The 12869-nt window shown below is 29.2% G+C and overlaps 1 protein-coding gene across 2 annotated transcripts; it reads right to left on the reverse strand.

The window, feature by feature from the left end:
* Positions 1-1986: 1986 nt before the first annotated feature.
* LOC145595346 (protein SIEVE ELEMENT OCCLUSION B-like) lies at positions 1987-5281 on the reverse strand. 2 transcript variants are annotated; one of them, XM_081651741.1, is made up of 6 exons: positions 4809-5281; positions 4550-4627; positions 4017-4426; positions 3492-3598; positions 3260-3402; positions 1987-3102 (listed from the first exon to the last, which is right to left on the reverse strand). In XM_081651741.1, exons 1-6 carry the CDS (start codon positions 4956-4958, stop codon positions 2590-2592), a joined length of 1401 nt encoding a protein of 466 aa, XP_081507867.1. In that variant the 5' UTR covers positions 4959-5281; the 3' UTR covers positions 1987-2589. The 2 variants fall into 2 exon arrangements, with proteins under 2 accessions (XP_081507867.1, XP_081507866.1); XM_081651740.1 differs by having other exon boundaries at positions 1998-3102; positions 4725-5268.
* Positions 5282-12869: the final 7588 nt, after the last annotated feature.

The following is a 12869-nucleotide window of genomic DNA, read 5'->3' on the forward strand; positions in this document are numbered from 1 at the left end:
GCAGGAGCTGGGAATTCAATACGTTGGTAGGGAAATTTCTGTCGATAAAGCTTACGGTAATGACTTTTAAATGCTGCATAAAACCCTTTTTTGGATGCGTTTTCTTTCCAAAGCTCATACTCTTGAAGGGTAGACAGTGCCACTCCGCCATGGCCTATAACAATGCTAAAACTACCTACTAGAATAACCCAGTCAACATTGGATTTGTGATAGTGAAGCAACCTTTGAAGGTCTTGTAGAATGACAAAAGCATGGTCACCTACATGCGTGTGATTTCTCAAAGAGGATATCATGCTCTCTATTCTTACCCAAAAATAGCATTTAACTTCTTTCTCTTGTGGTAACCCACTCTGTTGCCACCTGATCACTTCCACATAATTCTCCTCATTTCCCCCTACATAGATCATATCTTTTTTTTGGTTTTCAAATTGTCCAACTTTATCTGCTGCGCTTAAGAAACTCTGGATCAAGTTTTGGTTATCACCTCCAATTATAAAGCAGTACATCTGCACAAAAATTTGAAAAAAAAAGAATTGTTAAGAATAATTTAAAAGCTTGTCTCGGTGGCGGATCCATGATTTCCAAGATGATGAGTCACCATCAACTATTGATCACTTGTGAAAGTACAAATGTTTTTTTTTTTTTCAAATCTTGTTCATAATTATTTTCAATCCAAAAACTGTATAAAAAAATAATAATATTTCACAAAATAAGTTTCAATACAAAAATAGGACACATAAATCCATACTATAACAAAATAATACTTAAAAATTCAATCTTAAAAGTTGAAAGTACTACAAATAACAAGTTAGCCCATGTTCACTTCACCTTAAAAAAATAATACTTCCTCCATTTCTATTTACTCTCTCCGTTATTTTTTTAAGTGACACTCTTTCCTTAAACGGCCGTTTTTTTAAAGTGACACACTTCCTCTTTTAGAAATTCCTTACATTTTAATAATATATATCTTCACCCCACTATCTCTTACTTTATCATTTCTCACTCCTTTCATGGTCCCTACTTTCTCTCACATTCTTTTACTTTATCATTTCTCACTCCGCCAACCTACCCCACTAACATCTTATTTTATTAAAGTCAATAAAATCTCCTAAAATTCCGTGTCGGTCAAACTGTGTCACTTACAAAAATAACGGAGGGAGTTTGGGCTACATGGGTCGGGCCTCTGCCGGCCCCCTTGTAGCTCCGCCCCTGGGTGATGGAAAGGTGAAAAATATAAAGGAAGGTGGTTTTATGAGATCACGTGACCCACACATGCAAAGTCAACGTCGGAAAATCAAGTCAAACATCGGAAACCAGGTTATCATTTGGTTTTTTTAAATCAAATAATAAATTAAAATATAGATTTGGGATTAAACCCTCAGAACTATCAACCTTTCATGTCGAGCTCGAAGGCTACGTCGAGGATGGCTAGGAGTATTCAAGTCTTGTGAATGAGGTATGATGACTATTTGGAGATGAGTATCAAGGATGTGTTTAGGCTAGGCTAAGAACATGAAAATAAAGAGAGAGAATAATAGAGAGGATTATTGATGATTGTTGGTGATTAAAAACGGGTTGTAACGACCTCTATTTATAGGAAAAAAAAAAGAGGGTCGAAGCGATTAGAAAATAGTCAAAATTCAAATTAGATTAAAAAAAAGTCTCAACACGACGTGATGGCTTTATCATTAAATATAATTGAAAATAATTGTGTAAATAGTGTGCCCAGGCTACTAGAATGTTCCGAATTAAAAAAAAAAAGAAAAAAAAAAAATTCCTCTTTTTTTTTAATTTTTTTTTTATTAAGTATTAAAAAAAAATTCTAGTAGGACTTAAGGGGAATTTCACAAAACTCTTCACCTTCGTGACACTTTTTTTTTTTTTAGTAATGATTTATTAGAATAGGTAAAAAGTTAGAGTGGTGTGAGACGTGTATAAATTATTTTGATTAATATTTTCAGTTTACATTGTTTAATCTCTTTCTAAAATTGTGTACCAAAAAGCTAAGTTGCATTTCATTTAAGGAAGCAAATTAAGGCTCCCGTTCACTTCGCCTTATTTTAACAGAATTGAAATTATCTTTATTGAAATGAAATTAATTTTGCTGAACTTAAATAATTTTTATTGAACTGAAATTAATTTTACTGAATTGAAATAATTTTTACTGAATTTCTATATACCGAAATTATTTTAACTGAATATTAATTTTTAAGGTGAAGTGAATAGGGCCTAAGTACATATTAACAAAAAGATTTATCAATGATATATGTGCAATCATGAGAAACCTTAACGCTTTGTTTGGATAGCAAAGAAGGAAGGAAAAGAAGGGGAGGGGATAAGGAGGAACGTAAGGGAAAAAAAGGGATGGGGAGGTGTGCTCCATTTTTTCTCCAAATCTCTCCAATTTTGGAGGAATTATGCTTATTAAAGAGAAAGGAAAAATGTATCCTTTCTTCTCCTTTCCCTTCCTTCATCCAATCCTTTACCCAAACAAGAGAGTTTGTTCCCCTCCCTGTCTCTTCCCTTCTTTTCAAACAAAGTGTAAAGGCAAGTACTGGGTTAAATATAAAGTGAAGGAGTAAGAAATAATCAATGAAGTGTTACTGGAATCTCAAGCGAAAAGAACCGTCTTTTGAAGTCTTTGAATGGTTCACTTTGTCTAGTGTCAGCATCAAACAACAGACTAGGAATCCGTTTGTGCTCCTTCCATAGGGTCTCCTCTGTCTTCTTTGTGAATGGGACTGCCTCAGATTCCCAAATGTATATCATGTGCATCGCATTTTGGTGTAAAACATTTCCTTGAGGATCCAACACCACAACAATAGGATCACCCTTAAACTCCCATTCTTCTTTGAGGAACTTAATAGCTGGATTTTTTATCACCCTAGGGTGGTCAACAGAGTACCCGGGCATTTTTTCTTTCTGACTCGTAAATATAGATTCGTCAATGGCTTCAGTTTGATCAACAGGTATCCAGACAACCTTGTACCGGGAATTATCTAATGAAGCAATACGTGATATACATTGTACAGCATAAGTATGGATATCCAGGTCTGATATGAGTAATAGCACATCATGTCCTTTCAGCTCATCAAGATGGACCTGAAATAGCTCAAAATGAAATAATCTCAATATTTATACTCCTTAAGTGAATCAAAGTGGTCTATAATTACTTTCATTAATCATAATCATTAGTATATAATTAATAATTTCATGATGAAAAGAACTATAAATACAGTGACTAAAAATTGTAACATACCCTTTTATGAGCCTGACAATCATACAATTGGGGCTTATCATTGTCTGAAATAAGGGCATTAAGAACTTCAATGTTGTCAACGTGATTTTCTTTAAGGACAATTTCCTTGACCATATTATAAGCCTCCATGTCTACATCTTCCTCTGCATTACATTAACAATAATCCTTACTCGATATTATATAGTATATCACTATATACGTCATGTCATGTCATGTCGCATTGTAAACATACCTAGGAGTTTAATTAATTCAGGCAACATGTTCTTCAGCTCATCATCACTAATACGTTTTAGCTTCGTAGCCCAGTCGAAAAGCTCCATACGATTTAAGGTACAAAAACTGTAAAATTAATTAATGAATTATCATGTTAGTAACTCAGCCCAATTGAGTAGCTGCTTAGGTTTCAAGGTAGCCAATGTAAATAATGTTTTATGAGTCCTACTTTATTTACAAGAACTCACATTAGTCTAATGAAATATATTTGCTCAAAAAAAAATATGTATATATTTGCTCTGTTTCTTTTTACTATCAACACCTTTTAGGTACGCAGGTTTAGAATAGGATTAGTAAAGGTAAACGAGCGATTTTATCAATATAATTTTAACACGATGAATATATAGTAAGGTTATGTATCACGTGTAAAAGTTATCTTGAGTAATTTGTCCGTTTACATATATAAACTCGACCTGAAAACGCGTGCCACAAGACTCTGTTGCAAGTAAATAAAAACGAAAGAAGTATGTATTTAAAAACTTACTTGACTCCCCTACTTGACATGGTTATATTGTGGGCTGCAGCAGTAACAACAGCTCTGACGACCAAATAGACAGCAACTAGAAAAACAGTTCTAGCATTCTTGATATTTGGATCTTCCGATGTGAAAAATGATGTGGGTAAATTTTCAAAATCCACAATGCAACTAGTTGCATCGACCATGGCATCGATTAGATTTTTTGTGGGTTCGAACTCATGCTCGTTGAACAATGGTGTTTTATCAGTGTTCGTCCTGGATTCTGCAGTCAAGTTTAACCCAGAGTCTCCAAAGGTCAATACAAAAGTTGCAACTGTCAGAGCTACCTTTGATTCCCATGAAAACTTTTGCAATACATTCAGCACGGAGAGGGCGGTGGTGTGTGAATCAACCTCGTTCACGACCTTGCAGGCTATCTGCATTAGTTTTAGACCCTTTCAATTAGGATTCGGTTTAAGTTGTCCCCAACAGGTATTTTTATAGAATAAGCTTTGTTATTTGGAAAATGAAAAATAAGTAAATAGAATATTTATAATTACCTCACTAGCTACGTTTCCGGCAATAATTGGCATGTCAGGGAATTCTGGTAGACTATCATAGATGCTCGACAGAGTATCCTACAAAAAACATATAAAGATGATTGGTTTTAAAACATAATCAATATAATATAATGCAGTAATAGCCGCCCAACTTAAGTTGTACAAACATATGTACCTGCGAAGCTGGTTCTACAGTTTGAGAGGCAGGTGCGGGTTCAAGAATACGCTTAACAAAAAGAGAAATGGCCTTGGCATTAACCTTATTACCATCAGGCTTGTGCTGCTGCTCAACCTGCTTGACGATGTCATGTATATCCATTAGTTCATTATTTGGTAAGGACACATACATCCCTTGATCTTTGCTCTTTGATGGTTGTGTGATATCTGCATTATCGGAGGTGGTTGCCATAGTGCTTAAAGAGTATAGTTGTGTTGTTTAACTATATTATTACATGAAAAAAAAAAAAAGTTGTAGTTTTGTTTTATGGCAATGTAGACGAATTTCATTCCCATATATATATAATTACATATACTAAAGCCATTAGAAATTAAATGTTGGAGAATCTTGTATTAATTTAACTAGAAGAAAGGAATTTGATTCAAATGAACGAATAAAGCCATTTGAATCAACTTCCTTGCTTTTTTTTTTTTTTTTTTTGGAAGCCATCAACTTCCTTGCTTCTAGTTAAATTAATACAAAATTCTCCAACCTTTAATTTATAAATGCTTATATATATATATAATTATATATACATGGGAATGAAATTCATCTCCATTGCCATAAAACACAACTATAACCTTTTTTTTTTCTTGCTTTGTTTTTTTTTTCAAGGATCATGAAAATAATGTAAATGAGAACAACAAAAAAATTTTAGATGGAGTATTATTTCAGAAGAAATTATGTCATATAAACCATACTTCCATTCAAATTTAAACAAAAATTCTCAAAAGTTAAAGATTAGGCTTTAAAGTTAAGGGTTAGTGGGTCACCATGTCAATTATGTTGCTTCATTGGGGTTAACAAAAACGAAAAAAATAAAGTATCTTATGGTCCAAAAGCAAAACTAGAAAAAAAAATGAAAATATTTTGGAATTACTAAGTGCAAGTTTGGAATATTCCATTCGATCCTTTTTATTTTACCAACTTTGATCATGACATTTTGTATCTCACAAAAAGATTTTAAATGTGATGAGCAAAATCGAATGGGAATGAGTTTTTCTCTTCAATGAATAAAGCCATCTAAATTAACTTCCCTCCAAAAAAAAAAAAAAAAAAAAAAGTAAATTAACTTCCTTGCTTCCAATGAATTTACATTTACATACACAAAAATCGTCAACACATTCATCATGCTAGTAAATTGATGGAGAAGTTACTCTAAAATCAATTTACTTTAGTGTGAATGTGGAATAATCTTTAATTTTTAAATCCTTAGAAAAATAATAAGTCTTATATAAAGCGGACATATTTTAATTTTATTGTAACACGATCAATTTCAGGTAAGATTTAACAGTTTCTATGGTAATTTAATCCACATAAAGATAATTTTTTTTTTTAAAGGAACATGTAAAGATAACTTTTTTTTTTGTTTTTGAAAGAAGATAACTTTTAGTTTGTAATGAGTTTGATTGTAATTTAATATGTAAAATCTAAAGGATAAATGTTATGAAAGCTAATATGATTAATATGATGTGTTTATACAAGTGTTTTTTAAGAGTACAATTTATGATAGGAAAATGGTAACTTTTTGAAAGAAGATAACTTTTAATTTGTAATGAGTTTGATTGTAATTTAATATGTAAAATTTAAAGGATAAATGTTATGAAGGCTAATATGATTAATATGATGTGTTTATACAAGTGTTTTTTAAGAGTACAATTTATGATAGGAAAATGGTAACTGTTTGAAAGAAGATAACTTTTAATTTGTAATGAGTGTGATTGTAATTTAATATGTAAAATCTAAAGGATAAATGTTATGAAGGCTAATATGATTAATCTGATGTGTTTATACAAGTGTTTTTTAAGAGTACAATTTATGATAGGAAAATGGTAACTTTTGTTGTATATATATAAGGGTAACATTAAATACTTTTAGGGTAAATTTACCCGACTTAATAACTTAAAAAAAGTCCACCTTAATCAATAATTTATGTAAGCCAAAAAACCAAACAAAGGCTTTAATTTTTCAGGTCTCCATGCCAAGTACTTGTATTAGAGAATTATTAGAAAAATAAAATTATATTGCGGGGTTCATATGACCAAAAAATGTTGAAGAAGAAATACGGAGCTTTTGAAAATATTTAGTGTAAGTTAGGAATATTCTCTCATATCTAACCCTTTTTATTTTTCGTACTTAAAGTTTTTACTTTTTCTTTTTTCCTCATTACAAGATTTCAAATGTGAATGACAAAAAAATCAGATTGAGGGAGTAATGCTCTGGAACGAATAAAGCAATCTAAATCAGCTTCAATCACAATGCCAGAAAAAGAACTATGACGATTACTTGTTTTTTTTTTTTTTTTTAATGTTAAGTTTTAATCACCATGCCAAAAAAGAACTATGACGATTACTTTTTTTTTTTTTTTTTTAATGTTAAGTTTCAATCACAATCATTCTTACCACTTTGATTTTTATTTTTTGTCAAAAAAGATTTTGAATGGGAATTATTAAACAAAATTGATTATCTAATCAGAGGGAGTATTACTACAAAAAGATTTTGAATGAGAAATATTAAACAAAATTGAATAAAAAAAAATTGATTATCAAACCAGCGAGAGTATTACTATACCTCCACCTTTGATCTTTATTATTTTCTAATTTTCAAACCATTATCCTTGTGAGGTTTCCTCGTATGGTGTTGTCGGACAGATTATCTTTACACGATGAATAATAAAGCACTAACTTTTCTACAAAAAAAATTGATTATCAAATCAGGAGGAGTATTATTACAAAAAGATTTTGAATGGAAAATATTAAACAAAATTGATTATCAAATCAGCGGGAGTATTACTATAGTGTATAAACCATTTGAATAAACTTCTTACAAAAAAAAAAATTATCATTGGGTTACAAAAAAATAGGGAAAAAAAAAAGAAAAATAAAGCTTGTGGGGTTGATAGGTCCCAAAAAAGTTGCAACGAAAATAATGTATTAATGTTATTTAGGAAATTCTTGGTGCAAGTTAAGAATATGGTTTTGCAACATATAAAACCTCTTTTGAAAGTTTGGTATCCTAGATTAGGAATACTTATCGGTCTGTGCCAAAACATTTCTCTTTTTCCTAATTATTATAATACTACTTATTGTTTTTTTAGTGAAATTAAATTTGTTTACTAATTCTCAAAAGATATATATATATATCTTTCAAAAAAAAAAAAGATATATATATATATATATATATATATATATATATATATATATATATATATATATATATATATATATATATATATATATATATATATATATATATATATATATATATATATATTTCTATAATACCCCTCAAAAAAAATATATTTCTATAATATATTCTCAACTATATAAACATAAGTATGATACAATAAGATTTTTTTTATATAGAATTCGTGTCATATATTACAAGAATTCTATTTTTTTTTTATTATTTTCATTTAATTATATATTAGAAGCTCAGTAGTTTGAATATCAAATATTAAAAATTATTTAAAATGAAAGATTTGAGGTATTCTTCCAATCTTCCACAAAAACATTAAAAAAAATAACTACTATAAATTTAAGCAACAAAAAAAATAAAAAATAAAAGTCACATTCTTCTCATAATTTAAAACATACATGGTGTAATGTCCAACGCTACAAAAATGTACTAATGCAATTCTTTAGTGAATAAAATATATATGAAAAAAATATGCACATTACAAAAATGTGTAGTTTCAAATGCCCCAAATCATTTAAATTGTTATAGAGGTAGGTGTATAGGTGTACCCAAGGTAATTTTTTAGGTGTATAGGTGTACCCAAGGTAATTTTTTTGCTTATTTAATACTACCTCTGTTAATTGTTATCTGCAACTTTAGAATATTTTATAACTCTCAAATAATACCCCAAAGTTGCAGATAACAATTAACGGAGGTAGTAGATTTTTCCTTCTTATTTTAAGGGTTAAAAATGAGCAAAAAAGAAATTAAAAAATATACTACTGGCTAACATATATATACTCTTTCATAAACTCATTATAATATTTTAGACAAATTTATATTGTATAATTAAACGTACTGTTAATATAAAACAATTACTAAAAGTTACCGTGCATGGCACGGGACCTAACCTAGTATATATATATATATATATATATATATATATATATATGTATATATATATATATATATATATTATTTGAACTTCGCAATTTAGCTACAAATCTACAATGAAATAAATTACTAGAGTACGTGCACGCTCAACTTGGGGCGAAGAATAACACTAACTACCCCCTTTTACACAGCAACTCCATCTTTGTTCTTTCACTTCTTTGTCATTTTTTGCGCTCAACAACCCTTAATATCCAGTCATTGCTCAAATTATGAAATAAACCATGTACTTGTTCGATTACCTCCACAACCTGAATGAATTCACATTAGTCAAACATGTAAAATGTGATTAAGGGTCTGTTCACATTTATTGAACAAAGCTGAACTGAACCGAACTGATTGGAGCTGAACTGAACTGAACTGAACTGATTGGAGCTGAATTGAACTGAAATTAAGTAAATTTGAACAGGCCCTAAGATGCTAATTTTTTGGTGTTTAGACAGCCACTAGGGCGAGTCTTAACCACCTGATTTCTCTAAACATGCACATCGTACTCTTGTTTCTTTAGAATCTTCTAAATTTGGGAATAAAGTCTTAACCACCTGAGTAAGGGCCTGTTCACATTTACTGAACTGAGCTAAACTGAACTGAACTGAACTGGTTGGAGCTGAACTGAACTGAACTGAACTGATTAGAGTTGAACTGAACTGAATTGAACTTAAATGAATATTTTATGAGAGAGGAAAATTAGGAGATGAACTGAACTGAACTGAACTGATTGGAGCTGAACTGAACTGAACTGATTGGAGCTTAACTAAACTGAACTGAACTGAAATTAAGTAAATATGATCAGGCCCTTATTACAAATCTTAAGATCCATTGTCATTCATTGACAATAATGTATAACATTCAACTAACTTGGCTAGAATATGGTAAGAAAAAATCTTAGGTAAACCACCTAAAATATGATAAGCATATATCCATAAAAACAATCTTTCCTAACATATCTCTATTATATAAGGCAAAGGGGGAGGCGGAATGAAAAATTGGTGTCCAACTTTTAAACTACCTAAATTTCCCCTGATAGCTAAACAAAAAAAATATGAAATCGTACATACAAATGCGAGTTTACAAAATTTTGAATAACTATTCCATTAATAATAAGAATATTGGCTTAAAATACAGAAAAACTTGCGTGGACCTGGTCCACAATAATTATTGTGGACCCGGGTTTATACACACGCAGCTGACATCATATCGAACATAGCGACCCTTAATTTTGACATGGTAACCTTATTTTTAGCATAGTAACCTTTATTAAAACTAGTATAACCTTAATATTATTGTGAAGTTGAAGTACGGCGTATGACCCTAATTTTAATATAGTGATCTTTATTATTTATATTGACCACTATATAAAATATTTCATTGAAAAATTAACCTCTTATAGAGTATATATTATTAAAATGACTTTTATTTCAACATAGTGACCTTATTTTTATTATAGTGACCTTTTTTTTATTAATAAAACAACCATAGTTTCTCTAATGGTAGTGGTTCACAATAAATTAGTGTGAACCAGGTCCATTTAAGAATTTGTGCTTAAAATAATACGAACTCAACTATTTGCTATTAGCGGTACCACATTTTGTATTATATATGCAAAATAGTATGGCGGTCAACAAACAAATATCGCGAGGAATATACGCGTATATTATCTGTTATAATTTTTTTTGTTATTAATTTTTTATTTCAAATTACAGATTATGTAACCAATTTCCTATTTTAGTACAATCCATATTAATAATGTATCATGATTGTTACTCCCTACGTTTTTAAATACTTGCTCCACTTTCCTTATTTAGTAAACTTTTACAATATTTAATCAAATTCTCTTATCTAGTAGACCTACCATTAATCATATTTTATTAATTTCATGTTTTCTCTCCACTACTTTTTTCCACTTACCCCACTACCTCTATATTTTATTGTTTTCTCCAATTTCTCCTAAAACTCCGTACATGGAAAAATGAAGCAAGTATTTAAAAACAGAGGGAATATATATGTACTCTCTAGAATATTCTTTGTCTAGGGTTTAGTGTTATCTAAGAAACCCTTTACTATTGTATATATATATATATATATATATATATATATATATATATAGGAACGCTCATGTAAGAATCCTCCTCTATATAAGAACACAATCTTATATAAGAACCCATCTCAACCCTTTATTAGTTTTGATCTAACCATCTAAAATGATCCTTTAGTAATGGCATTTCTGTAATTTCGAAGAGTTTATAGTTAGAACATAGAAAAAAAAAATTATAACATAGGAAAAATTTTAGAACATAGGAAAAAATTTAGAACATAAGCTGAAAAAATTTAGATCATAAGCAGAAAAATTTAGAACATAGAAAAAAAAATTTAGAACATAAGCAAACAAAAATTAAAACATAAGAAAAATAATTTAGAACATACGTTGAAAAAATAATTTGATTTATTTTTATGTTTTACTATTAAGTTATTATAGTTTACTTTCAAAAGTTTTTTTTGTAGAGATAACCTATGTAGGAATCGAACCTACATCCTCTATGCATTTGCATAGTGCTCTACCAATGGAGCTAATAGGTTTAAGCATATGTTTTTTTTTCATTTACCATAAATGTTCAAAAGTTTTTTTGCTAATACTTAAACTTTTTTCTGCCTACGCCTTTTTATATTTCTAAATTATTTTCCTATCATCTAAACTTTTTCATCCATTACTTTAAATTTTTTTGTCTGTGCTCTGAATTTTTTGTATATATTTCTGAAAATTTTCACCCTATGTTCTAAATTTTTTCTATCTATAATCTTAAAATTTCTCATTTCTAAATTTTTCACCTTATATTCTAAACTTTTTTCCTATGTTCTAAATTTTTTCACCTTATGTTCTAAATTTTTTCACCCTATGTTCTAAACTTTTTTCCTATGTACTAAATTATGTTCTAAACTTTTTCCCTATGTTCTAAACTTTTTTCGCCCTATGTTCTAAACTTTTTTCCTATGTTCTAAATTTTTTTCACCCTATGTTCTAAATATTTTCACCCTATTTTCTAAACTTTTTGACTATGTTCTAAACTTTTTTTTCATATTCGACATATTTTATCTATGTTCTAAATTTTTTCCTATGTTCTAAAATTTTCCATCTATGTTCTAAATTTTCTGTTTAAGCTCTAAATTTATCTTCTAAATTTTTTCACCCTATGTTCTTAACTTATGTTCTAAATTTTCTTTTATGTTCTAAAATTCAAAAATTGAGAAATTTGAAGAAAAATTTGTTCGAAATTGACGGAAAAAAAAAACAAAAAAATCGAACAAAATCGAACTAATTAATTCGCAAAAATTGAACAAAAATCGAACAAAATAATTCCCAAAAATTCGAACCCTAAGTTTGCAAAAATCGAACTCAAAAAAATCAAACTCAAACTATATTATGAACCCTAAACTCGAACCCTAAATCGAAAAAATCACATCGAAAAACCGCAAAATCCACTTGAACATCATGCTAATTTCATGAAAATTTGAACAAAATCCAAAAGAAAAACATACCTGAAACGAAAATCCTTCAAATTACAACTTCTATGGAGAATTTTGGGGGTTTGAGGAGAGAGAAAATGAGAGATCCGTGAGGAAGAGAAAAAAAAGTTAGAGGAGAGAGAAAAAGTTGGGAGGTATGTAAGGGGATTGAAAAAGTTGGATATGTGTTTTAATCTTAACCGTCCAAAATAACTTAATCTTACGGTTGAAATGGGTTCTTATATAACTAGGGTTCTTATATAAGGAGGGATTCTTACCGGATCCCTCCCCTATATATATATATATATATATATATATATATATATATATATATATATATATATATATATATATATATATATATATATATATATATATATATATATATATATATATATATATATATATATATATATATATATATATATATATATATATATATATATATATATATATACCCTCCACTTAATGGAA

This window comes from Chenopodium album, chromosome 19 (genome assembly GCF_948465745.1).
Source record: "Chenopodium album chromosome 19, dcCheAlbu1.1, whole genome shotgun sequence".
In the NCBI taxonomy this organism is placed as follows: Eukaryota; Viridiplantae; Streptophyta; class Magnoliopsida; order Caryophyllales; family Amaranthaceae; genus Chenopodium; species Chenopodium album.

What these genes read in the sequence shown, in the direction of transcription:
- LOC145595346 (XM_081651740.1), bottom strand. Translation starts at nt 4,958, where the DNA reads ATGGCAACCACCTCCGATAATGCAGATATCACACAACCATCAAAGAGC. An exon ending in CCGGAAACGTAGCTAGTGAG is followed by an intron (nt 4,427 to 4,549) that starts GTAATTATAAAT and finishes AAACTAATGCAG; the next exon opens with ATAGCCTGCAAGGTCGTGAA. An exon ending in ATTGTCAGGCTCATAAAAGG is followed by an intron (nt 3,103 to 3,259) that starts GTATGTTACAAT and finishes GAGCTATTTCAG; the next exon opens with GTCCATCTTGATGAGCTGAA.